Consider the following 27,720-nt stretch of genomic DNA (forward strand, 5'->3'; position numbering starts at 1 on the left):
AACAAATTGTAACCACACACTCATTGCAAAACTACAAAGCTTACAAAGCTGGCACAGGTTGACTACTTCAGGGTCATCATGAGTTGTAAGCATATATATCTTGACTGTGCAGTCAGAAGGGTCCAATATGAACGCTTTATTTGCCTTTTGGGTGATTTGATAAAGAGACAAAGATTTCATTATTGAGAGATGATGATGATGGTATTTCTGAAGATTTCCATTTTTGTTTTACCGCTGACAAAAGATACTGCATAGCCAAAGTACACTGGAAAATCTATTGTAAAGTTATCTAAGTATGATCATTAATATAAACAGTATTAAAAAATAAAGCACCAATTCATAAAAGGTGCACATAGCCCTTCACGATTTCTGCACTACTTATACTACTAATGCTTATGCTATGCCAAGCTTTTTAATATAAAGTCCTATTTATTTATTTATTTATTACTGTTACAGCTTTTTCATTTTATTTTTTTTATCATGGATAATTAATAGTTCCAGTAATAATTGGTTTGTAAAAGAAAAACATATTTTTTTCTGCCACTTCAATAATGAGACTTATATTTGCATTATTTTATCTTACTGGTTGGTTTAATTTGATTAAAAAACAAACAAACAAACATTTTATTATTATTCATGTTGAAGTTATTCCATAAAGGCCGTGAAGCAGACGAGCAGAAGTCGAGAGTGGCGTGGAAATAAACCGACAGAGTAGCCTACTTAGACTACACCACTGATTTCCTTTACTGTTAAACAGCACTGAGGGAAACAGGGGGTTAAGTTTTCCTCTCTTCCGTTTATCCCTCATAATGGGATGTGCCACCGAGTCGCTGTGCTGGTCTGAGCCACAGCAGGTCAACATATTCAGCGCAAGAGGCGGCGCATCATGGGCCGAGCCTGTTCGCAGTGAAATGAGTCGAGGACTGCGCGCTGCGGAGTGCGTTTCATTTCACTCTGCTCCGGCTGACCGCCTCGCACACTGATATGGCGACACGTGGGTTTCTGTGGGCGCGAGGACCCACCGGCCACAGTCTGGATTAACTGGTGGTCTCGCGCGGGACTTGGCGATGCGTTCGTTAAAGGAAACAAATTCCGCAGATATCCGGAAAACGCATCCATGCGCCACGGCCGCTCCGCATCCCGATGTGCTCGTGACGATACAAAGCCTGGCTTCAAGGAGCTTTCATGGCACGTCGGCGTGGGTGCGTTCACGCGGTTGTTTTGCTCTTCTTTGCGCGTGAGGCTTCGGAGCGCAGCTGTGCAATGAGACTATCGGGAATTATCAAGTAGACTTAATTGATACATAATCCGACAATATGGCTGATCAGAGCAACATCCAATCCGCCGCATCCAAGAGTATCCGGCCCTTTAAATCCAGCGAGGAATACCTGTATGCCATGAAGGAGGATCTGGCTGAATGGCTTAACACCCTGTATGATCTGGATATCACTGCGGACACCTTTATGGAAGGGCTGGCGACGGGCTGTGTCCTCTGTCGGCACGCCAACAACGTGAACCGCGCCGCGCACGAGTTTCAGCTGGAGTATCCCGAAGCTGCACAGGCAATGAAGCTGCCATCTAAAGATGTCGGCTTCCAGTTTCGCAATGTTGTCCCCGGCTCGTTTGTAGCGCGGGACAACGTGTCCAACTTCATCACCTGGTGCAGGCAGGAGCTCTGGATCAAAGACGTCCTCATGTTCGAGACCAACGACTTGGTGGAGAAATGCAACGAGAAGAATTTCGTTCTGTGTCTCCTTGAGGTGGCGCGACGTGGGTCCAAGTTCGGTATGCTGGCCCCCATGCTGATCCAGCTGGAGGAAGAGATCGAAGAGGAGATCCGGGACCAGGAGAGCCTGCGGATCGATGAAGGGGAGCCAGCTAAGCAGAGCTCGCCCAGCAGGTGTTTCAGCCGGAAGGAAAGCAGTAAGAGTGTGGAGGATGAAGAGGAGCCAGATCCAGAGCCCTTCATCTGGCAGCAGAAGAGAGTTTTATGTGACATGCGAAATCTGGATGAACTGGTGAGTTTAACAAATGAAAACCCAAAATGTGTCATAACTGCTTTATGAGGAAGGTTAAGTGCAGCCTAATGATCCCTCTGCTCAATTCCCACGCTGTTCAGTCTTAAGTGTGGAAGTGGATTTGCAGGAAAGCTTTATTCCTATTACCGGTATAAATGTATAATAGAGGTTTTCCATCACGTGGCCTCGGTCTACAGCAAATATCAACCGGTCTGTTTTGACTGGTGCTAAAATAGCGTCTAACAGCTCACAGAAGACCCATTTTCTCCCACAGTAAAACACAAAAATGTGCCAAAAGTGAAATACTTGCTCTGAAAGTACCATGTCAGTGATATAAAGAACACAGGAGCCTGATAGATCACCTGTGGGGGGGTGCGTGCAAACATCTGGGTTTGTTTTAAGACGTGCTGTTAAATTCCTTCAATTCTGGAGGGCCTGTGTGCCTTGCCCTCTCCTACAGGAAAGCGTTGAAAAGTCACAGGTCAAATCGGCTGCATTCTTCTGGAAATACCGGTCCTGCATCTCAAGAAATTCCCTGAGACTTAGTATTACTTCTTTCTTTCATTTAGCTTGACATCAACACAATATCACAAGCTTCCTGATTATGTGGCATTTCTGTATCTGCTCAATCAAGATGCCGGGAATGTCCCTCTGGGCAGTTTTGCTTCTGAAACACTCTCTCTTCTCTGCAGTCAAACCATTAACTCTTGTCATTCATTGTGCTGAACTGGTTGACCTTTGACAGAGCATGCTGCACATGAACATGTGATGGAGGCAAAGATCTTACCAGCGCAAAGCTAATGAGCACAGCCCAGCACAACGCACGCTTGTTAGGTTGTGAGTAGGGGGTAGCTGTAATATTGTCATGTTGATGTCTGTCTTTGACACCAAAAATGTGAGGGACACCAGAGAGGGAGGAGGGGAGACAGTCAGCAGCCACACTCATGCAGAGCCATTTTTAGTGTGTGACCTCCAAAGAACAAGAGAGCACGTGGAGGAAGATGTGCGCTGTCCTTATCCCTCGCTCATATGACTGAGGGTTATACAAGCGAGCTACATTTTTGGGAGAGAATCATCACAGGAAAGTTACAGATGCTCATCCCCATTTTTCCGTTTTGCTGTGTTTTACACTGACAGCATCCCTCGGCTGTGATCGAGACACAGATTTGACTGTTTTTGACTGGTTTAGGGATGGAATTATCTGTTATCATCTGTGTGATGAATAAACTCTCCATCCTCTTAAAAAAATTGATCAGGGCACTTAGACCACAGGCTGCAACATTAAAATAGTACACTATCATCAAGCATGTTGTATATTGTCTGCTGAGTTGTATTTAGTAACACATCCTGTCTAATTACATCAGCTGTTGGTGGCAGACTATGTGTAATATATATTTCCACTGAATACCTCTTTATTTCCTGCACTCTGACACAGGGTCTTTACCAGGAAATAAAACCCACATTATCATCTACATAGTTTGATCAATATATGCTACCCAGTTCTAGCTGCAAGGCTCAAGACCTCTTCTCCCTCTATAAGCACAGTCACAAGTTTATCCACCAGGATACTTTTGTATTTACAAGAGATGAATCTAAATTCACATTGACTTAATTTTGTTTCTACATTACAAATAAATAAATACATAATTTATCAACCTCTCCACAAACCGCTTTCCTATGCATACCCAGTAGCATTATTGATAAAATATCATCAATTAATTATCAGCCTCTTATGTCATGAAAGATCCTGGTAATGTGAGCGTTCAGCGTCCATTTAGCTTCTATGTATTCTTATAGAAAATATTATTAATGTGAGGTAGTGGAAGGAGCTAATACCCACGCACAATCACTGATTAAAGTCAGGATATCATCTTTTCATGTTTACCCGTAATACTTTCAATTAAAAGCAGGAAATTGGAGCTGCGCTTTATATCTATGAAGAAATGTTTATTGTAAGGCAGCTTCACATGAGACTGGGATACAGGATATTTATTTATTGTTCAATTATGAAAGAATAGATCACACTTTCACATAAAGTCTCTGAGCTAAGAAACAGAGAAATACCCTGCCACAGTACCACACAGTGTTGGTGTGGATGACTCTCTGTGTCTGTGATGGAGCACGTCTCTCGCCCAGTATCAGTTGGCATAGGCTCAAATTATACGGTCCTGTGGGATAAGCAGTTAAGAAAAAGTATGCATGTATGGATGTTCTTCAACACATTGTTTAGTGGTTAGTCAATCAACTTAATCCTATTACTGAGACAAAGCAAGTGTGGTGGTAATAGGATTACATGTCGTTATTCTAATTAGTTAAAGTATACAGACAGGCCACGATAACTCAAACTACAGCTCCCTCTGTGGCTCTTCAGCAATCACAGAAGTGTCACAGAAGTTGTAATTTGTCCCTGACTACTTGGCTTATGCAAGAATAAAGTGACTCAGTAAACAAATGACTCGCAGTGCAGACAGTTGATGTGTCACATCAACTACATGCTCTATACAATAGGCATAAGCTGTTGACATTCCTGGTTTCAACACACCCTCTCCAACAGAGTCTGCCACTAATCTGTCAATGTTAAGGTTCCGGCTGATGCTCCAGTGCTCCACTTTGATGTTGGGGAAGTAACTGACTAAGACTTCTGAGTGCAATAAATGTTCCTCCTCTCAGTCCCAAAGATGTTCAGACAGCAGCTGGCTCACACAGATGAGCTGAATATACCCACACGTACTGTTTATCCTTTGCATTAGGGGCTTTTCTGTCCTATCATCATCATACAGGGATTATGAAAAAGACATTGATTGGCTGAGGCAAAAAAAACCCCCAAAACACACATTGTACCCTCACAGATATCATTTAGTCTCTTTTCCAGGTCTCTGTGCTTTTTTCTTATTTATTTTATTTAATGTTTTTTTTTAACCAGGTAGTCTCTTGAGATTAACATTTCCTTTTTCAGGAGAGACCTGGTCAAGTAGGCACACCATCACAGCGTTACAACTTAAACATCAAAAATTACATAAAAGAAGATAAAACAAGTCAGAGTCAAAACAATACAAATTCAAGGTCCAGGTTCTGAGTAGCAGTTACACACTTCAGCTACAGAAGTCTTTATGAGAGCTCTGAATTCTTCCAGGGAGACGAAAGCATTCGGCTTTAATGCGCTCTGACCAAGATGCAAAATAGCCAAGTAGAGCACCACAAATCATAGCAGCTGTTTGAAGATGTTGAGGGTTTACACAGATATAAAAGGAAGCTGTACATAAAAATATAACAGTGAAGTTGTCTCTTTAAAACTAGCGAAGGCCAAGAAACCAGATTATAAAGTACACAGCGACAACAAATTTGATATGACACTTAAAAAAAGCTGCGAGTCTAGACAATGAAACGTAAGCAGCGTGCAGATGCCACCATAATCAACGACATTTAAGAATGTCACCTGTAGAAGTTTTTTTTTGCCAACTGATAAATTAAAATTGTCCAGATTTCAATAATAAAAACCCAATCTAACCTTCTACTTTTCACAAAGTGCCCAATATGCACTTTAAAGGAAAGTCTGTCATCCAACCAAATGCCTAAATATTTATAGGATGACAGTCTTTCAGTAAAATCTCCTCCTAGGTGTTTTTCATACGCGAGTATTTGCATGTCTGAATAGTAAAATATGCTTGTTGTAGCTATACAAACTGCAATCTGTTGATTCCAAATCATTACAAATTATGGATGCTAACATGCATTGTTTACGCTACCTAAGCAGTTGCACATTGATTGAGCTTAGAAACAAAAGATTTTTTCCATTCACTCCACATCTTTGCTTCTTTTTGCTTACTCATATAAACTGGTTCATTTCTTTTCACACCCCGGGCTTCAACATTCAGTCTTCGTTCAGTTTTTACACTGAGCCCTCGCAACCCATCCCCCCACATCTGTCCCTACTGGAGATGATGAAGCAAAGAGTGGATCCGTATGTCTCATTGGGTGCATGGAAGGAGGAAATGAATAGCTACTGTTGGCAGTGAGGTAATCAAAGGCTGACATCTTGATCTTTGGATGGAAACATCAGCAGGGCAAAGGGGGAGGGTGATAAAGACATAACGTGTGTGTTATGACTACATGCATGGACACTGCTCCGTTAACCTTATGGTCTCATTCGTGCATTCGCGGTATACAAGGGGGGGGGGGGGCATGATAGAAAATGTGCCTAGAGTGACTTCACTGTACACTCCGTTAAACCTGACTAGAATGGATGTGGCTCTGGGAGGGAGAGCTACAGTAGAGAGGGTGAAATGGAAAAGTAGGTCATGCTTTGCATCGGGTCACACTCAGATGCTTTGCCGAGAGAGCGAAACACCCTTCACTCTTTCTCCTTTCTTTGCTGAGTGGACTTTGCTTTTAAAGGGGTGCGCTGTTATCAGAGGTTATTTGGCACAGTAATACTTGTCGCCATCTCGTTTCTCATCGCTATTTTCCAGACAGCCCGGTGCACATGGAACAGCTGAGTCCTCAGTTTTGCATAATGCCCACTTTATGTCTTTATTGTTGTACTTGATGCTATCAGCTGATCGTTTGCATGTTTATCGCTTAACTGGGTGTCCGTCTGATCTGCCTCTTTCTGTCTGTATGAACAGTGATTCGCTGGTTATTTTCTGCACCCGCCTGCAGCCTCTACAAGCTGGTCTCAGGTGGGGATTAAACATAAATTCCTCTAACCTTGCCTGCCACAAGGAGAGCGCTGAGTGTTGTTGATCTTCATCGAGACAAACCAGCAAATCAGCCCAACCTTGGCCGGATAATTCATTTTCATGCACTGAATGATGATATTGCTCTTTGACTGGAGCAGCTGAATAATGGTGTTATTGCTCTTAGATCACATGATGCCCATCAGACTCTTATATTGCTTCAGCCTAAGTGGGTGCTTGTCATGTGGCCAAAAAAAAGGCATTGATTTACAGAGCACGATTTCCTTAAAGCAGTAAATGATAGCTATCCTGTAGCAGGTATGATTACACTTTCACCTCTGGGCAAACATACAGTACAGTATAAAACAGCAAAAAACATCTACTGAGATCTTAGGAGCTCACCAATTAAAACATTATATGTTAAGCACATATTTCCAGTTCTGTTTCATAAAGATTAACAAACAAATCCACCATGTTTATGAGGTGGAAATGCTTTTAACCAGGGCACTAAGCTAAGCCAACTAGCTGCTGCCTATAGTTTTGCATGCTTACTTTCCCACTTTGTTCCAGAGTTGTTGTTTTAATGCTGCTTTTGACAGAATACAGTACTGTATGAAACTTTAATGTTGTGCTACCAGGAAGCCAAACTTCTAACACTGACCTATAAATAGTTAAAGCATAAAAACTTAAATGATGAACCAGTGTTGTGTCTACACATAACAGAAAACTTAGCAAAGAACTAAGAACTTTGAAATGGTATCTTTAGACACGTTGATACTGGCACGCTAAAGTACCGTATGCCAATCTGATTTAAGTCCGGACTTTGACTACGATGCACCACCACACTGCCACGACCGTGTTTGACTGTTAGTATGAAGTTCTTTTTAAACAGATGTTTTAAACCAAATTTAAGGAAACACAAACCTTCTAAAAAAACCTTTGGTCTTGTCAGTCTACAGAATATTTTTTGTGGGGATTACTTTTTCACACAGGGCCTGACAGGTTATGATAACCTTTTCCCCTCAATAAATGAAATTGTTCTAAAAATATCATTTATCTTTGTCTAATTGTAAAATGAAACACATAAATCTGACAAATACGCAAGGAAATAAGAAATCGTGGCACTGCAGGTCAGAGATAAAAAACACTCCTAATTGTAGGCGAGCTTATCAGCAATCAGACCTCAGTGGTGCCGCACTTCCAGTCCCATCCCCTAAGTTCCTCCCCGGATGCAAGTGTCCACTCTGCGGTACCGCCCTGCGTCATTATCAGTTATTTTCCACAAGGAAGATAAGTGATATACAACTCAAGACTGAGAAATAAATAAACAAACACATCAGTAAACGAGTAAGTTAAAAACATAGTAAATACTAGACAATAAACAAAGAAATTAGTAGAAGAGCAAGACTGTTTTTGTGAGCCTGAGATGGAACGAAAATTACATGTAGATTTATGATATTTTCCAACATAATAGTGCTTCTAATGGTAACAGATGTAACGGAGGAGCAGTAGAAAATACAAATGTTTCTGAGTGGGTTTAAAGGTTTTGCTAGAATGTGTTGCATTTATTTACCCTCACGGCAAAACGGTATTAAAGCCTGTGTGTGTATATGCACTTTCCCTCAACAGCACAGCAGACTGCTGCCTTCAGAATGATTGTAAATGTGTTTATTCCTTTTCTCCTCCCCATGTAAGGGCATTAGGTGACCTATCTGACCCCAGGGCACTCATCCAACTGTTTTTCCATTTCTTCTCTCTGCTGGTTAGGCTAGGCTCTTACTCCAGGAGACTAACTGTGTCTGAACACTCTTTTAGTTCATTCCCCTGGGCTACAGGTCCAACATAATTAGAAAACATAATTATCATTCATTTAGCCATTCATCACCTCCCTCCACCCCCGTGTTGTTTAACGAGATCGTTTGTGCGAAAGCTGTTCCCAGTTTATGAGAAAGCGTGGTTGTCCACGGACAAGTCATTTATACAGGCTGTCGGGGCAGCGGTTTAATAGGTGGATAAGGTTTGAAGCGCTTGCTTATGGGTGGTGAAGCAATAACCCTTCAAGTTCCAAAAAATCTCCCTTACACAGCAGGAGCCTCTTGTGGCCTAGTTTTCTTGTCTCTTATCTGACGGCATGCTTGTTTCATCCCGGGAAGCTTCCAGGCTTCGGGGCATGCAGATAAGCTAAGAGAAGAGTCTTGTTCTGTCATTTGGAAACATCACCTCGGAGCCACATGCTCTTTTATTAACGCTTTTGTATCACCGAGGGCTCAAAAGTCGAAATCTAGAAACGCCCTGTAGAAAGAAATTCCTGGGAAGTGAGTTGTAATGTTCACTTTTTATTGTTGGAATTTAGCAATGAGTATCCGTCCCTTTATACTCATAAAAGGGGCCACTTACAGGAGCCAGCACACCTATGTTTGGTGAAATGTGTGGCCATACGTGGGTGTTGACTCATGAAGGGAGCAGACCATTATTCAAATGGATCTGAGAGTACATCTGAATAAAACCCTGAGCCACAAAACCAGAAAGAAAAAAAATCAAACCTGGTGTTTGTGTGTTTGCATAACAACCACTGACTTCAAACCATACAGCAACAAATAGTAGAAAAAAACTGGAAACCCTGGACATTCCTTTGTGATGATGACATTTTGTTCAGATGCAAAGTCAAGTCTCAGCGTTGCACACTTGTCTTTATTTGAAATCAGCACAGAATATGCACAGAAAACAAAACCGAGACATCTTTAACTCCTCCGCTCCCATTTCCTCTGTTCATCCTTTTCTATGAGTTGGCCTTGCAGTGTTTGCAGGTCAGGAAGGAAAGGACTGAGGACACTGTTGACTCATACTGCGCAGATAGGACAAGATCTGTGCTGTGGGATTGTTAAAAAGAACACGTGATCTTAATGTTAAATTCCTCAGAGAAACAAATACAGCTTTTCAGTTCAAAGGAAGCATCACAAAACCTTCTTGAAAATATTCTTTTTTGTCTTCTTGCAAAACCATCTCTGCATTCCTATCTTAAGATAGATGCAGGAGATTTCCAGTATTGGGGCATGCTGTGAATTGTTCCCTCATCTTCCTTTTTTTTCTCTCTCTTCCTTCTCAAACATCTGCAGCTCTCGCTGGAAGCGTCTCTCGTGAGACCAGCAGGCATCCATAATTTCTCCCCCAATTCTTCCCCAGTGTTCCAGCTCCACTTCCGCATGTTTCCCGCGTGACCCCATCTCTCGCCTCCCCTTTCATCTCACCCCCACCCCCCACCATATGCAGTGCATGCCTGTGTCCGTGCGTGTTTTAGTTTCAGTTTATCTGTCATTGTTGACACAGCGAAGACATGGGAAGTGCAAGTATTTCACAGCAAAGAATCCACTGACTAAATACTTTAAATGCAAGGGCTGCTCTTTGAATGGGTTACTATTAAAAAACACTTCAAATGTACATCCTGCTCAGTGCTCAATGTGACACGTTAAGAGGAAAACCTAATCTGAACAGGACCAAGGGAGAGAGACTTTACTATGGCTGCGGTGAAAAAAAAAGAAGGGAAACTGTATGGTCAGAAAGGGAAGGGTAATGCTATGTGTGCGTCTGTTGCCATAGCAGTCTTTCCATTAACACACAGACTAGGGTTTTTCCAGATAGGCCTAGTCCACCTACTGACAGAATGAAAGAGTGGGTGACTGGGCGGACAAAAAGAGAAGCAGCAAGCAGCTGTAGAAATGTAAGCAAAACCAAAAAAAAAAGAAGATAAATATAGGTCTGGTCAGGCAGTGCACGGGCTAAAAATAGAGGCTGATCTACAACAAAGCAGACGAGAGAAGTAAGAAGAAGTAAAGGAGCCTCGATACAAACAGGTGAGAGGCAGAACAGAGGCGCAGGTGAGATGTGAGGCTTAGCTCTGAGGCCTCCCTCTTTAATTAGCACGGGATAGAAGAAGGGTGCTATTTCAAGAAAATAACAAGGTGACACCTTAATCCTCTGAATACACCATACCGGTTATGCGGTAGGTAGAGCGAGCACACACACACATACACAAACAAGCAATATCCCTTGAGCCCTGCGGATAGCATGAAAGGTGCAGTAAACAGCTAAAGCGGAGAAGCTACAATCAGGTATTTGATCAGATTAATATCTACATGCACCCCTCCCCTTGATTTTACACCTATGAAGCAGTTATTCATCCTTCATCCTGCTTCTGTGCTCTCCTCGGTCCACTTTGCAGCTTTACTTTCTCTCCCTGCTGCGCGACAAGTGCGCACACGCCTTTGTCTGACGGAGACGCCAAGAAAAACATCAAAGTTGTCCAATCCAGCAAGAGCGGCAGGCCTGCGCAACAAAGCGAGCGATCTCACTCCACCCTGCAGTTGTGTCTGACTCTGCTTGCCTAATAAGCACCCGTAACCACAGCAAGGGCACCGGCTCTGACTCTCTCGATTCAAACCCCATCTGGCAGCACCGGCCTGCTGACATCATCGCCACTAGTCTGGTTTCCGTGCTCTTTTCTTCCCTCTAGTTGATGATGTCACAGAGACAAACACGGTCATGTAAAAAGCCAAGAGAGCCAGAAAGGGAGAGTATTAATTTGCACATCCAGTGTGTATTTTGTGTTTGTGTTTTTCTTGGTTTTTTTGTGACATTTAGCGGTGAACTTAATGACCAAATGTTCTGAAAAGACGAGGTGAGAAAAGGCTTTTATTGTGGTGAGACAGCGGGGCGCGGTGCTTGATCACCCAGTGGGGGGGTTGGAGAGAATATTTTGGCAGGAAGATGACACACACACACTCGAACACACTCGTCTACTTAGGAAGACTGCTCATTTCTCATAACGTAAAACAGAGGCTTTGTGCTTTTGACACATAACACTCACATTCAGCAGCGCGTTGGTCATTGTTGCAAGTTTGTGACTAATCATGATGTCATGTTGGTAAAAACAGGAAAGGATCATTATCAGCTTCCTCTTAGGTATCAAACATCATGTGTGGCTCATCTGAATGTTAAAAATGCTTTGTTTTTGCTGCTGTAGCTCACCTGGCCTGGGTTTGATCGTGCCCCCGCAGTCGCTCCCTGGTGTCCTGTTGAATAAATGTTAAAGTGCCCAAAGAATAAATAATCCAAAATCTAAAAAAATCCTTTGTTTTTGTCCTTTACAGGTTCGGGAGATTTTGGGGCAGTGTTCCTGTCCAGCTCAGTTTCCTATGATCAAGGTGTCAGAGGGGAAGTACAAAGTGGGGGACTCCAGCGCACTGATCTTTATCAGAGTAAGTCATCGCCAAGATAAACCCTAGCATCATCAGATATTTGTCACTGTGATACACATCTTTGTATGCTTTCATTTTACTTATTGTTGTGTAAGAATACCCACATTACTAGTTTTGTCATGAGAATGTAAAAAATGTTGAGAGGGCACTTTTGAAAGTCAAAAACATCACAAGTACTCAAACCTAATGACTTACTACTCCTTTTACCTTTATGTTAATTTAATGTTTGTTAGACAGTTGTTCATTTGAATGCCATTTTTATTAAAAACACACTTAGGCAAACAAAAACTACTGTGATCAACCAAGTTTTACATAATTGTGCACAGATCCTGTCCTACAAAGGATTGCCCTCAACATTTCTGCTCTTCCCAGGAGCTTATCTCAGAATTCTGGGGTCTGTACATAAGCAGCCTCTGTGGGCCCCCTTCCTGTCCCCATCCATCCTTTCCTATCTCTTTGTTTTGCCTTTTTTAAACACATAAATAAGCCGACGACTGTCCACAACAGTTTGGGTAGCCATTGATCCTTTAGTATATAACATTTAATAAAAAAACGCTCGCCACCTGTCGTTTCTTAGCATGCTGTATTCATCTTCTTGCTCACTGATGCATAGATATAAGAATGGAGTTTATAGGACTGATATTAACTACTTAACCTGCTTACAGCACAGTCCTGTTTTGAACCTTAGAGATCAGACCAGATCACCACATCACACCAGAAAAACTGTAAATAGTATAATTACCTTAATAATCCTTAATTATTATTAAGGATTAATACCTTAATTATTATTATTAAAAATAATGATGAAAATTTCAATGAGCATCCAAACTTTATTTGTGCTCACATTCAGCAGCCAACTATAACACTATAATTACAGTAGCTTAGCTAAGTAGGCCTAACATAAGTATGTAAGAATCCATTAGATTAAATTAGGTTTATGATATGTGCAGTGACATGACATATAATAGCTGGAGATGCCATATATTGCAGTCTAATGGTCATTTGGACATGTAGGCCACTGGCTGATTTAGTAATGTTTGAAAACATTCAGAAAGGTGTACACAGGTATGTTGGTGTTTAGCAAAAGCTAAGTAAATGCCTCCATCGGCATACGAGTGAATCTGATTTAATATCTGTCTCCTAATATTTCTGGAACCATCACTTTGTTGTCACGTTGTCAGATGTGAAAACTTCAGAAATCAGTTTCAGAAATCAGATGACTGATTTAAGTTTTATTACCAAATTACTAAAAATAAATAAATAAAAATAAAGCATGAGCAGTTATGCACCTGGATTAGGACGATTTCTTTTAAGGTTTTCAGAGCCAGGTATGTGGCATGTGTAGTTCGACAAAAACCTGCATTGAAATTTCAGCATTTTGTTATAGAAATGGTCTGATTCAGGTTTGTGGTGTAAAGAATGAAAAACTCCGTGAAGGGAATAATATGCAGCAGTTAAATGGGTTAAGGGTTGGAGTTTCTCCTGGGATGTTTGGATTTCTCTGTGAAACGAAATGTCAGCGCCTACATGTCTGTGCCCCTGCTAGTGGGAGGAGCTTATAACATAGGGGTAAGCTGCAGGGAAGAATAGTATATATTCATATTTGTTTCAGCTGACAACGACCACATACTATAGAGATGTGGGACAAATTAAAAGAAAAACCTGAACCCTGGACCTCTAACATTCGGAGAGCTCTGTTCTGCTGGGGAGGGCAAGACAGCAACGTCATCAAAAGACATAACGAGGGCGCAAACTTTTGGAAGAATGGCGCTGCTCCTGTTTCTCCTGTGCTATAGATTTGGAGAAATAATGCAAGTGATGCATTGAAGCTGTTCATGTAGCATGCATGTGATGGTCCAACATCTTACTAAGTCACCTGTTGGCTTTTCCTTTATTTTGTCACATGTGCGTGTATATTTGGCACATAGCACAGCGGGCATACAGCAATTACATGGAGCCATATGGTAGCACCATATGGGATCATTTGTTGGTTCATGAAGAGCAAGATAATATCCCAGCAGAAATCCCTCAGCTGTTTGGCTGAATTAAACTGGAACAGTACTATGATTTCTCTCTCTCTCTCTCTCTCTTGAGTGTTTATGAACTGCCTTCATCTGGCCCACTCCCAGGATTGTACTTTTTCCATCCAGACACAAATAGAGGTTTAGGTCACTTCCTGAGTTTTCCTTATCTTGGCTGTAGCCTGTTTCTCTTGGACTGTTGGTCTCGTTTTCAGTTCAAAAGCTGCCACTAAACCCACACCAGGCCTCAGAGGACAGTGCAGGAAGGTCGTCTGATACCAAAGATTGATTTGGTGTCACTTACCTAACATGTACCACAGCCTGATAATGGACTCTTTGAACGGCTTTCCGGGTTTGCTGTAGGCGTGCCTGACTGCTCTAATGCCAGTATTTATTTTTTTTCACTTTTAGAACCACCACTTGGCCCACACTAGGAGATGTAATGTAAAATATATGATTACATTTTTGGTAAAATTATCTTTGTTTAAGAAATTGAGAATTTTTTTTTATACATATTGAGTTATAGATAAAAAAAAAAACAGCTTTCAAATGTGTTGTGTGTAATGTGTCCTTAATTTAGAGACTGTGAGGTTTGTAGTTGCTTTCCCACATACAGGTTAGGCCAGTCCTACACCAAAAGGAAAAATCAATGCAGATCCGGGACTACAAAACTGAGCTGTTGTGTTTAAAAATGGGTTGACTCGTCAGTGTTTTACAAGGCTCTTCTCAGTGTTGTAATTGTGCTCTGTGGGCATTCTCCTTGGCCTAGAAAAAAAGCCAACACCGTCAACTTATATAATGAAATGTGACACATGTTTGAAAAACAAATTGTGTGATGTACGTTAGTCATTGTGACAGCCAGGAGTAACGCACCGATCGCACACTCAGAAACACCCACATACAGCTACACCTCACTCATCCGGTTTACACATTCAACAACATCCGTAAAACGGCTCCAGCTCTCAGTTTGACAGGACAGTTACGGAGAAGACAAACGGAGGGCAGCTTTATGGAAGACAAGACGGCACCAGTCCATTCCTGGAACAAGGGGGAATGAGGCGTGGTTGTACCATGGGGGTGTTTCTGGGTTTATTTACATGTCTGCAGCAATCAGAGCTCCCTGGCTGCTACAACAAGCAAGCTTCCATTTCCAGATATGTGGACTCAGCATCAATAATCAATTTTCCAGCATTTTTGTTTGAAGATTTAAATTTTTATATAGCATTTTTCAAAAACACCTTACCCAAGTTGTAGTAAAGGCTGGTCATTTCCAACCTTTTTCAATCCCTGCAGCTCTGGTAGATATGAAGGATAAATGGGTTCTTTAGTCTTCATGTGAAGACACAAAAAACACTTTGTGATTACATTCAGCTAACCATAACCATCAGTTGTGGGTAGGACACTCTCCTTTCTACCATTTCTGCATAGCTGTTGGCCTAGTATTGAAACCATTCATCCACGTGTCACTGGGAAAAGGACCCAAGTCCAGGACATGGAAGCAAAAAGCATTTATTCACTGACAAAGAATCTGAAAATCTGTGAGGTCCAAAAAGGTAATCCAAAACAGGTGCACCAGAAGGAATGCTATGGAGAAGTCATGGAGTACATACAAATGCAGTGTTACAGATTAATCAGCCACGGTTTTACCCTCTGCTTCTGAATCTCCAACATTAACATTTTGTCATTAGTTGCGTGGGTCAGTATACACATATATGCAATTAATTAGTGGTTATAAAGGAGGAAACTGCCATTAGAGGCTATTACTAATACACTGTCAGATTATAAATGTGAGTTTAATGGCATTTTAACACAGGAATCTATAGACATTATTTGACTGGTGATAAGACACGGATGCAAAACAAGCAGACACAGGTGACAGTAATGAGATCGAGGCAAAAACATGAAGTGAGAGCTGAACGAGACAAATGAGAAAACTAACATTCAGATTAAAAAAGGAAATAACCAAAAGATAGAAGTAACAATGAAATACGATGAGTAGCACTAAACGTGATGGCAGACACATGCAGAAGGCTCGGGAAGAAACGAATAAAAACTAAAGAATGGCAGTTTTATTTATATTGTGCATTTCATTACAAGCAAATTAAATATGCTTAACACAAAAGAACCCAAGTGTAGGCCTGTGTAGTTAACAAGATTTTTAGTCTGTTTTTAACTGTATACACAGATGTAACTGATCTCAGGTCAGCAGTCAGCTTGTTCCGAAAACCATAACCTCGGTAAACAGAAGCACCGTCGCTACACTTACGTTTAATTCTAGGAAGAGTTAAAAGATCTGCCCCTGATCACCTGAGAGGTCTGACTGACTAATGAATGACAGGGAGCGTGACATGAGCACTTTCAGTAACTGCTGACGTTTATTATGTCTGAGTACGGTTTATCCTTTATGTTATTTAAAAATAATTCAAATATTTATCTGTGCTTTTATCTAATAATATCATCGGTGCACTTTTTTGATTTCTGCCTTCTGCTCATCCGTTAGTTAAGTCGCTTTTTTTTAAAAAATGTTGTCAGATTGCTAAAATTGTAATTTTCAAATGTAATTTGAGGGTTTTTTCGGATTAGTTGAGCTGTAATAGCACCCGATGTCTACTGCATGAGTATTCCCTGGAGTATCCCTGGGTTAAGTCATTGATGTAGTCTAACCTTTTTATTCAACTCTTTCAAAAAACTTATAGTGGGATATAAAATTGAATCACCATGTTGAAGTTATTAAATTCATGCTTCTGAAAACCTTTATTGATTTTTAGCTTGTTTGAAATAATTAATAATTCATGGGATGAAAACTGAAATTTTATCCTCAAAATAAGGGATGTCAAACTTAAGGCCTGGGGGCCAGAATCAACCCGGTAAAGAGTCCAATCTGGCCCACTGGATGGCTTTGTAAAATGCAAAGCAGGACAAACTTAACTTATAGATTTCTGTAACTTTAAACATTTAGGTCTTACAATATATGGCTGAAGAGTCTTGCCAGTTTCATTTCTGTAGACTGACAGAAAGGGGAGATCAAAGTGGAGTGTAGTAAATGTAGCAAATTCGATGTGAAATGAGTTTGACATCCTTGCTCGACATGCTTTTATTAGCCACTGAGAACAGTTTAAAAAAGTCACTGTCGTCTCAAAATATTAGACCTCCCCCTCCTCAAAATAGATAAAAATACACACAGTAACCTTCCCCTTTATTGACTCCACATAATTCGAATGCAGTCCTTGAGATGGTGTGTGACGTGTTTTATAAGCAGTTTAATCAGCATAAGCATGTGTTCGCCTGTTGCAGCAGCCATTTAAAGTAACATTTAAATTTGAGAATGGGCTTTGTGTGTTCATGAGTGTGCTTTGAGCCTTTTACTTGTCAGATTGGCTGTGTGCATGCTGCTCCGCCTTCCCCCTGACGCCTATCTGGGGATGACAGAGATTACACATATGCTCAAGCAGCTACAAGTGCACCCAACACGCTTCCCTTATTCTTCTGATGGGAGGAAACGGACAGTCGCCTTGAAAGCCAACAGACCCCTATTCAGCTGGCGAGGCTGTAAGAAGAATCTCGGGCTGAAAACAGGGAATGAAGTCCTAAAAGCGAGTGAGCAAGCCAGCCGTATGAACACGGGGGGCTCAATAAAGCATCTTTGTCCTTGAGGGAGGTTGCTCCCTAGTGGGAGGCGATACATTCACAACAGATGAAATGAAGCATGAGCTCAATTTTTTAAGTCACCAGCATGATTTAAGAAGACGCTGGTTTATCACGCCCCCGCAATGATGACAAGAAGTCTCTGTTCACTGTTGCCATAGAAACAGGGATTGGGTCTCTCTACTGGTGATACCCCTCTGTTGGTTGGGAAATCTGGCAGCTGAGCGCTCTTTTAAAGTGGAACATGGTCCCTAAACATCTATTCAGCCTCAGTTGACTCCTCAGCAGTTCTGCGGCATTCCTTTTTAAAGGGGAAATGCGTAATAACCTTACTGAATATGGAAACGAGACAAAGAGAAGTGAAATGAAAAGAACTATGTGATGCTGTAGTTTGTGCATTTGCGTAAAATGTGTAATCTCTGTAATCATGTTTCAGCATCTCACATGATAAAATGGGGATTATCCTAAACACACAGTACCTTTCTCTTGTTAGGAGACGACAGTGAAGTTGCTTTGTGCAGAGCCTGTAAATTAATACAGCACAAATAGCATTTTTAGACCCCTAGTAATTTTCTTTGTAGTCATTATACTGCAGTACAAATTGAAATTTATCGTATGAGGCTTTTAATATCTGGTGCCATCATGAGAGCTTGTGCAGTTTTCAAAGTAAAATCAGCAAGATGCTTTTATTGGGATGTTTTTTATAAAAGACAGAAAGTTTCTCATCTCAGAATAGGAGGTAATGTACAGTAAAGAAAATTATTACTTTGAGTTATTGCAGCTAAAGGTCGCTCTACAAGCTGTTGAACCATGGGAAGTAGTTAGTTTTACACAGGATTGCGTGGAGTCCCATAAAAACTTTGTTCACATGACTGTATCAGTTTAACAAACAAGAATGTATTATGCTTAAGAAAATGACACCCAGTTTTAAAAGTTGGTAAAAAAAAAGGGGGATAAAAGTTTCACTGTTCAAAAAAATGTATATAAAGAAAGGAACGAGAAAGAGAAAAAGGGAGAGAATATACAGCAGAGATATTATTGTAAATTAAAAACAAGTCAAAATTTTCTTCTGCAGAATTTCCAGGAACAGTCTGTCCCTCGCTTTTTTCAACCTTCTACCTTTTTGTTTTTTTTTTTGTAACTGTTAGTACTGCAGTGATGAATATGATGATATATTAAGAACATTGCGCAACCCTGCTTTTCACTGCTGGCTCGCGATGGCCTCGCAGCATCACAGAAAGCATAAACCTGTTACTGACATAAGGCCAAAGCATTGGAGAATAAGCAGTTTATGCTTCCACGTCTGATAGAGATAAGCAGATCAGCTGTTTTTACGGATTTGATGTAGTAGCGGAGCAAGGCCAATGAAATGACTTGTAGTGGATTGGCGGGGATTGTGCTGGGGAGAAGGTGGCGTCAGACTTCGTCGCACATGTCTGTGCCCTCTCTCTGACCAGGGACACGGAGATGCGATGCTGTGCAACGTGTGATTTGGTGGAAATAAACTCTGTGCCGGCTTGCACAGATTCGCCATTATGACTTTGCCCTCTGTGGGCTCAAAGACAGGGTTACAGCCTTCAAAACATGTGGCTGGCAGACTGTGTTACACAACACAAGGTAGGGGGATGCATCCACGGGGCTGTCACATCAAGCTAGCAGTGTTGCTTCGGTGAAGGCAGCTTCTGCCTGGAGGGAGTGAGACTGATCCTATGGAAGTGTGCACCTCATAGAGGGGAGGAAGGGACATATCCACCAACCCCCTCTGTGTTATGGCTCTCCTGGCCCCCTCTTCTCATTGCCCCTCTCCCTGATAACTGAAGTCTCAGCAGAGGGGGACAGCAGGGGTGAGTTATTTCCATGCAAATTCACCCTGCTACCCCCTGAAAACACGGGGAAGACAGCTGAGAGGCATGAGCGAGAAGCGGCCAGAGCACACTTCGAGCTCTTTGTTATGCTACCGTACTTTGTTTAATTGTGGGTTGGCATAGTAATGAATACCCCTCATAATGGCAGCAGCTGGGGGTGATGCTGGAGAAAGAGGAGTTGTGGGGAAAGGAGAGATGGGGACACATGCAGGGGCACATCTAGAGGTTATGTAATACTAAGGGCCAGCCAGGCAGCCTTCAGCAAGCTGCCCTGTTTGTGGAATATGTTTACTCGTGTGTGTGTTGGCGCAGTTTACTCAAAGGTTTAGCAATTTTTTAATGTATGAATATGCATGTCCATGTTTTTTCTCTATTGACGTCTCTTTTTTTTCCTATTTTTCCGCTACAGGTCCTTCGTACCCATGTGATGGTGCGTGTCGGAGGGGGCTGGGACACATTAGAGCACTATTTGGACAAGCATGACCCGTGCCGTTGTGCTGCTTTCGGTGAGGTCATTTCCTATTCTCCACTAGCCCCTTAGATAACACATTTATTGTCATGGCTCGGGTTACATAAATCATGATACATTACAGATTATGATTCACATCTGATTTGCTGTGTTCCGACTACGGCAGACATTGTGGATCATTGAAAAACTGTATTTGTCATTCAAGCCCTGCGGATATAAAACCATGATATAAGAAATTCTAAATTTCGTCTTTGCATCTATCAGATTTTTACTGTTTGACTTATTTTTTGAATAGTTATGTCACCCATCAACAGTCAGTCTGTGTCATACCGAACCTCGAGGCTCTGACTTTTTAATAACTCGTCTGCTACATGATCCAACAACACATCTGTACAGCAACTTTGAACTTTTTTGCTACTTTAATTAGGACACGTTCATGCCTAAAACTCTGAGAGAGTATACATCCTGATCTAAAGTAAGAGGCCATGCTGAAGATAATAGAGTTATAAGCTGTTCTAAGTGTTTTACATGACAAATCATTGTCTGATTGGCTAGTTCGACTAGTGAGTCCATCTTTGTGGGCAGCAGCTGCTGTAATTTATCTGCTAATAAAGAGCTAGATGCCACAGTAGTGTATTTCTTGACCACTTGATGTCTTTTATCCTTGTACAGGCTGTCTGCCAATGTTGGTTAGAAGTCTTTCCAAACCACTTGTTGACAATCTGTCTCCACAGCCCACCGCTACCATCAGGCTAAAGCTAGTGGCCAAGGTCAGGGAGCCCAGAGCAAGTCCTCGAGCGCCCACTCCTCCCGCTCCACCAGCCCGGGTCCACACTGGCGAAATGATGGCATCGCACCCTATAAACCTTCTGACAGGCGGTCCCTGGAGCCCCACTCTGCTCAGTGTGCCTCGTCATCTTCCTCTGCACGACCAGGCCGACCTCAGAACTCTTTAGAGCTCGACTCTGGCGCAGCACGTAGTCTTCTCCCAAAGCCGCCAAGAGATCGCTCAGAGCCCCGCCACTTTAATCCTCTCAGGTGAGTGCGTGTGTGTGTCTACCCAAGTGTGCAGGCAAGTGTGTGGGTAAGTGTGATACGATGATAAGAAATGAATCTGCTATGGGTAGCCTGGGAGAAATACTCATTTTTGTGACCTGTGATTTTGTGTCTGTTGACAGGCACACACACACACAGACACACACACATGCACACACAAAGAGTGGCATACACACAACAAATACACCAGAAAGCCCCAGATTAGAGCAGAGCAGATTTCTCTAATCTCAGGTGACATTGCCCTGATAAATCTGTAACACACAGCCACCCTACAGCACCTCCTTGTGGCTGCAAGGTAGAGATTATAATGTTTAATCAGCTCTCTTAAGGACTTGTCAATTCCCTTTCATTTTACTAATTCGATTTCTAATCATCTATCATGGATTCGATACTGAGGGAACTGTTGCTTCAGCTTTTTTTTTTTTTTTTTTTTTACATATAAAGGCAAACAGATGATCCGTAAAGTCAGTGTCAAATATAACCACATAATACTGAGATCTTTATCAATGGCGTTTATTATATGGATATAGAGACAATAGATAAAATAAAGTCTTCTAAGTCTTCTAAGTCTAAAATCCATGAAGCTGGAAAAATGTTCCACATACCTCTGAATATGTCAGAGTGTGTGGGTGCCTTTGTTTAACATAATTACGATCTGAATGGTGGTTTACTTTGGCTCTAAGCCAATATCCAGCTCATTTCTGTTATGAGCGATAGCTCAGACCAGACGTCACGGCAGCAGCTCATTTCAATTAACTCTGTGTGTGTGGAGAGTCCACTTTCAAAGATAAAGACTAATCTGACAACTATCCCTCGACAACTGGTCAGCTAAGTGGAGAAGTAGGTCAACAGGTGGGCTCCATGCAGATAAATTAGTAAGCCTGAATAAATACAAATATAGTTTCTGAAGGATAACCACAAAAGTCAAGCATGACGCCCATATAGTCTCTCTAAATCAGTAATTAAAAGTCATCACAAAGGAACACAGTGGGCTGTTGTGCTGAAATGGTCTTATAGGCTTTTTAAGTTGTAATAAATAATGTGTCTGCTTTCTTTTCATGCTGCTTTTATTTTTTAAGTGAAAATTCAAGTTATGCTCAGTAAATCATGCAAATACACTTTATTAATATTATTTAAGAAACAGACTGAGTGCTGTATAGAAAATGTAAGAATGCCTGAAATCTTCCATCAAACAAATATCAAAGCCTTTGCTAGGTCTTTAAATAACCAGCAGTATGCTGTTGATCAATACTCATGGGATCTATTTAAGTTTCTCCTTCCCGTAATGTGAACTTTGAGCTGATTAAACAGTTAAACCCGATGGTCCTGCTGGTGCGTGACAGTGGAGTGTGTTCTGGTCAGGAAAGCGCAGTGGTGTGTGTTGGGCTAGAAAAACTATGAGACCTCTAATCCTGCCCCCACTTGTTCTCATCTTTGCTGTAATCCCTCTGGCTGTCACTGCCCACTGTTCCAAGAAACACATGAGCCTGAGGTCGGACACGCTGTCTGTGTGCACCAACGGCAGGTTGGAAATACTCAAAAATCCCTGCATATTACACATTATAGGTCACATGCTGGTACAAAGGAATATGGTGACTCCGAAAATCTGGGGGTGTCTTGGGGGTTGTATACTACCACAGGCGTGTAGACTGTACCGCCTGTGGATATGAACACAAACTCAATAAGAAAATATTACTTTTATAGATGTGGTAGGTATTATAAATATAAATGAATCTGTTTCTTGCTTATGTTCCAGGAACAAGGAGACGATTACACCACTAACAAGACGTCTGTCTGGTGACAGTGACTCCTCTACGGCCTCCTCTAAGGGAGGAGGAGGAGGAGGCGGGGGGCGCCAGTCTCTTGGGGGTGCTTCACGGCGCTCGGGTGAAGAAGTAGTACTGCTTGTCAATCGTAAAGAGGGGAAACATATGATCGAGAGGCCTGTAGCCGGAAGTCAGAGCCCATCCCTGCGTCCCTCACTCCCTCGTGCACGCAGCCAGTCACGGGAACGCTCTGCACTCACACCGATACTCAAACCCAACCCACCTCAAGATTCCTCTGAAGGAGTACGGCTGCCTCGAACAGAAAGGGGCCGCTCTCTTGGAAACGAGGGCCCAAGGAGGCTTCTTGGTCCACGGTCCCACAGCCAGAGTAAGTTGACCAGCCGTACTCGGTCCAGTGATGCCAGCCCAGGACCCGCTCTCTCCTACAGAGATCCTCAGCCTCCACCTTCAGAGAGACGAGAAGATCTTCGGGCCAAACAACTGCCCCCATCCTCTCCGAGAATGGCTGCTGGGTTTTCCAAAAGGCAATCGTCCTCATGCTCTAACTCACCTATTAAAGGGGTCCAGAGTAACAATAGCAGTAGTCCCAGCAAGAAGACCATAACTACTCCTAGGCCTCCTGCCCCTCGCTCACCCTCCGTAGGAAAAGGCAGATTGTTACCACCTGTGACATCAGGGGGGCGACGTTCACCACACTCATCTCCTCGCAACTCTCATCATCATGCCGCTCGCTCCTCTCGGACCTCACAGGGCTCCCGCTCTGCTGGGAGAGGCCACCATAAGAACGCATCCGGTCTGGAATGCCAGGAACCCGAGGAGGAAGGGCTGGGCTTTGGCTTCCCTTTGCTGCCAGCGCTAGACCCCCAGAGGGAGCATGATCTTTATCGCAGCTTTGAGGCCGAGTATCTTGCCAATACACAGCAGGCTAGAGCAGTGTCTAATAAAGCTCCTGGTGGAATCACCTTGCAGCGAGCTGGGATGCATCCGGCAGCAGTACTCACTGATCTTAATGTCAATGACTCTGCCTATTCCTCTTCCAACTCATCCACCTCCTCCTTGAATGTGGGGGCCAAGATGGGAACTCTTCCTGACCTCAGGGAATCCAAGAGAACTAACCCTCGTCACTTCCCACTGGAGGGCCCCTTAAATTTACTTTCTGGACACAATTTTGGGGGACCACACAACTTTAGTCAAGGAGAGCCTGAACACTGGGGGGAGTGTGGAGGGGGTCACAAGAAGCTCCCAGCTATCTCCAGCTCCATGGAAGAGAGAGAAATCACTTCTTCCTTGACTGGCCTTCAAGACACAGAGTCAGATAGTTTGATGAATGACATTTCCTCGCAACCTGCTTTTCAATGTGGGAATATGAATGGAGAACATGGATGTTCTCCTCTTGAAGGGGGGATGATAGATCAACAGGGTCCTCTTGGCTGGAGCACACAGCCTGAAGGAGATGTTCCACTGGAAAATCACCAGCCAGACTTACCTTATGACATGGAAAATGGTGACGGGAGTGTTGACCTCCCAGCCTCTGAGGATTGTCCATCATCTCTTCCCCTTCCCCTCTCTGAGGACTGCTCCTTCCAGGATTCCTCAAGTGAAAACTCTTCCATGTGCTTCAGCTTGAGCGAATCCCGCTCCGAGTCACCTCCACCAAATTTGCCCTTGACTAATGGGGACGCTGATGGAGAAATGCTGGAGGCTAAGAAAGGGCCAAAGAGAGCAAACAGGCTTGACCCAATCCCTAAGCACAAACTGGGGACCCGATTCAGGCCCCGCACTGACAACAGGCCCGAAAACGGCCCCTCGCGCATACCCACCCCCGTCAGCTACAGAGACCTGCAGGCGAACAACACTCTTTCCCCCTGCCACACCCCACCGCTGTCTCCTCAGAGCTCCCATCCTACCAGTCGCCAAGCCACATGCAAGGGCCTGCACCAGGCCTTCGCTGATATGATCCATCCTCATCCTCGTTCCTCAGCCATGGGCAACAAAGACTGTGCCTACCCTACACAGTCAGGCAGCGTGGACACTGAAGCTTGGATGTAGCACAAAACGAAACTGTGGGTAGTACACGGGAGGGGGGTTGTTGTCATGAATTTTAACTACTGTGTTTAAAAAAGAGAAAAACAAAAAAACCCAACAAGATAAAAATGGGCTACGGACAGACTGTTTTCACTGCATGTCAAACGCTCCTTTTTTTCTCCATTTAGGTTCTCCCCTGAATAACTGCAGGGCTTCACATTGCTTTTTTGCACTCAAGCCAAATTATTTATTACCAAAGGAATGGTCTTTAAGTTACTGTAATTTTTAATTTTAATGTGTGCATGGGGATGCTTTTGCCAATCTTTTTTTTTATTTATAAGTCACTAGTGAAATTCTCACGGTTGATACACAGAAATAGAAACCGAGAGCATATGTGCTGCCATGTGCCTCACCAAGGGGGCATGGTAAAGTGCCAGGGGTTGATGTAAACACTAGTCCTTGAGTCATGCAGACTGGCTCCCTCTTGTGGTTTGCCATAGCACTTCTGCTTGCCTTATAGTGAAAATACTGGCATGATGACTGTGATGTTTTCAGTCTGTCCACATTCATATATGACTCACTATACTCACATTACAATATTCAGTAACATAGACTAAGGTACACTCATCTCTGGCTCTATGAACATTATGCGCACTACCAGTTTCTGTACAGTTGTTTCATGTTATTATTTATCAATGTCAGCTTTTCATAATAATAAGCTGTTCTAGACAAGATAGATGCTTTTTGTTTGAATGCTTAATGTCTCACCGGTTTTTAAGATTATGTTTAATGCAGTAAAATTTTAAAAAGTTTAATTTAAATGCATTGAGTGTACAACAAAAATATGAGGAGCATGGGGGAAGGTTATATTATTTTATATAGTTGTCACTGACATTTGAAATGTTGAGTTCCTCCTCTGACCAAACTGTACTCTGGAATTAAATGCTAAAGAGAATGAATGTGTAAATACATGCTGAGAGTGGGTATTTTGTAAAGACAAGGCTTGGAATATACAGTCTAATGTACATATTCACTGTATTCAGTGCTGTGCAGCCTTAGCTATGCAATACTGGTGTTGAAAATGCCTTGAAAATTCCCTTTGCCTTAAACAATTTTTCACAGGTTAATTTTTTTTTGAATGTTTTTAGCTAAACATCACTAAAATCTGTTAGGTAACACTACATTGCCATCTTTAACTGTTTATAATAATTGGACAGTTTGGGTGGGAATGTGAAGGAGAAAAAAACATTACCAGCCAGTTTCATTTATAAGTTATACCTGAGGTGGATGTGCAAATAATGAAAACCATATATATGATGTATTTCTTCTGAATACCCTCGGTTGTTTATCGCCTATTTAACAGATGGATTTCAATAATATGCCGCAATTTATGGTGACATCTAGTGGCAAAAAAAAGAGAGAAATGTTTTATTCAGTGGTAGAAAATGTTGTCTTGATATGATACTGAAATGTCCTGGTGCTGATTAGAGCCAATAATGGTCTGGTATGACATGGTATGGTTTGATAGATGAAGACTGACTGGCTTTAACTCGAGTGTCTGCATGTGTGCAGGGGTGCATGAATAATGGATACTGTAACTGGAAACTGAGTCTACTTTGTGAAGCTCTCACACAATCGTCATCAATATGACAAGCCAGACTCCAGCTACAGAGCCTGCATTACTAGCTTTTTTGGTATTTTGCATGTGTTGAAGGGTGTAAAGTTGGAAAGCGGTTGTACTGTTTAGTGGGCTGCAGAAACCATAGAATCTCAAGAGCTTCTGAATTTGAGTGAAGGAAAAACTGATATTAATATTTGATGATTGTTTTCCACACAATGTGGAGGCAAAGAAAAGAAAATGTTGATAAAATCGTTTTTGCTGGACACTAACAGAGCATGGCCTGGGAATGGAGAGTGTGTATATCTTTATGTACATACTGTATGGGAATATGTACAGATTTGAAGTAAAGAGGGAAGTAGTGCTGGTCTAATTTATTTATTTATGAAATCAGCTTTCATGGGCTCACATGACATCTGTTTCTCAAGTTCGAGACAACAGACAGAATCAGTGGAAATGTTGTTAGTTAAAAATGAGAGTGATTTGAAGGCAAAGTGAACTTATTTATATGGTGTCCCATCTCTTAAAGATACAGTAATTTTATCATGTGTTGACTCCTCACTGCTACAAATGATTCATGATGTATCAGTATTGTTAGAGCGACATTGATTGCAATATGTAGCCGGTGGGCAGTTTAGCGTGTATAAACACATTACACATGTACTCTTAATTCTTTTTATTTTACATTTGTTTTGGCTTGTTCGAACACCGATTTGGTGTTTTAAATGTACAGGCTAACTGAGCCATGACTTCTACGATCTTAAAACGATTGATTGTCCTAATCCGCTCTTTCTGCCTAGGGAGGATTTTATGAAATGTTCATAAACATTTGGATTTTGCCCCAATCAGCAAAATCCGAATGTTTGTGATCAGATGCCATTTTCACTAAAACTTTGGTTAAATGTACAGATTGCTTGACATTGTGGAATTTGTGTGTATGAAATAGCAATACTACAATGTTTCACTTTTTTTTTTCTGAATTTGAAAATGCTGTCAAATTGTTCTTGTAATAAATCTTTTGCTCTGAAGTTTATGATGATGCTCTGGCCATTTTTTCATGTGTAGCTTTTGGCACAGCAGTGACTGGATTTTCTGTGCTACAGTGCATGTCAGAGAAAAGCAAAGAAGTGCTTCTGTTATTCTTCATGCACAGTGTTACTCACTATATTTTTATACATAATAAATAATTTGTTGCATAAGTAAGACACGACTAAATATGGCAATGCGTCCTGCAGATTTTGCTTCGTGACGTTCAAAATGGAGTTAAAATGCTGCAGTTGTTTCT

The 27,720-nt window shown here is 42.0% G+C and overlaps 1 protein-coding gene across 1 annotated transcript; it reads left to right on the forward strand.

Moving 5' to 3' along the window:
* The first annotated feature begins 844 nt into the window (after positions 1 to 844).
* gas2l1 (growth arrest-specific 2 like 1) lies at positions 845 to 27,468 on the forward strand. Its single transcript, XM_004544604.5, has 5 exons — positions 845 to 2,018; positions 11,842 to 11,949; positions 19,890 to 19,986; positions 20,684 to 20,987; positions 22,762 to 27,468. Exons 1-5 carry the CDS (start codon positions 1,317 to 1,319, stop codon positions 24,839 to 24,841), a joined length of 3,291 nt encoding a protein of 1,096 aa, XP_004544661.2. The 5' UTR covers positions 845 to 1,316; the 3' UTR covers positions 24,842 to 27,468.
* The last annotated feature ends 252 nt before the right edge of the window (positions 27,469 to 27,720 follow it).

This window comes from Maylandia zebra, linkage group LG12 (genome assembly GCF_041146795.1).
Source record: "Maylandia zebra isolate NMK-2024a linkage group LG12, Mzebra_GT3a, whole genome shotgun sequence".
Taxonomy (NCBI): Eukaryota; Metazoa; Chordata; class Actinopteri; order Cichliformes; family Cichlidae; genus Maylandia; species Maylandia zebra.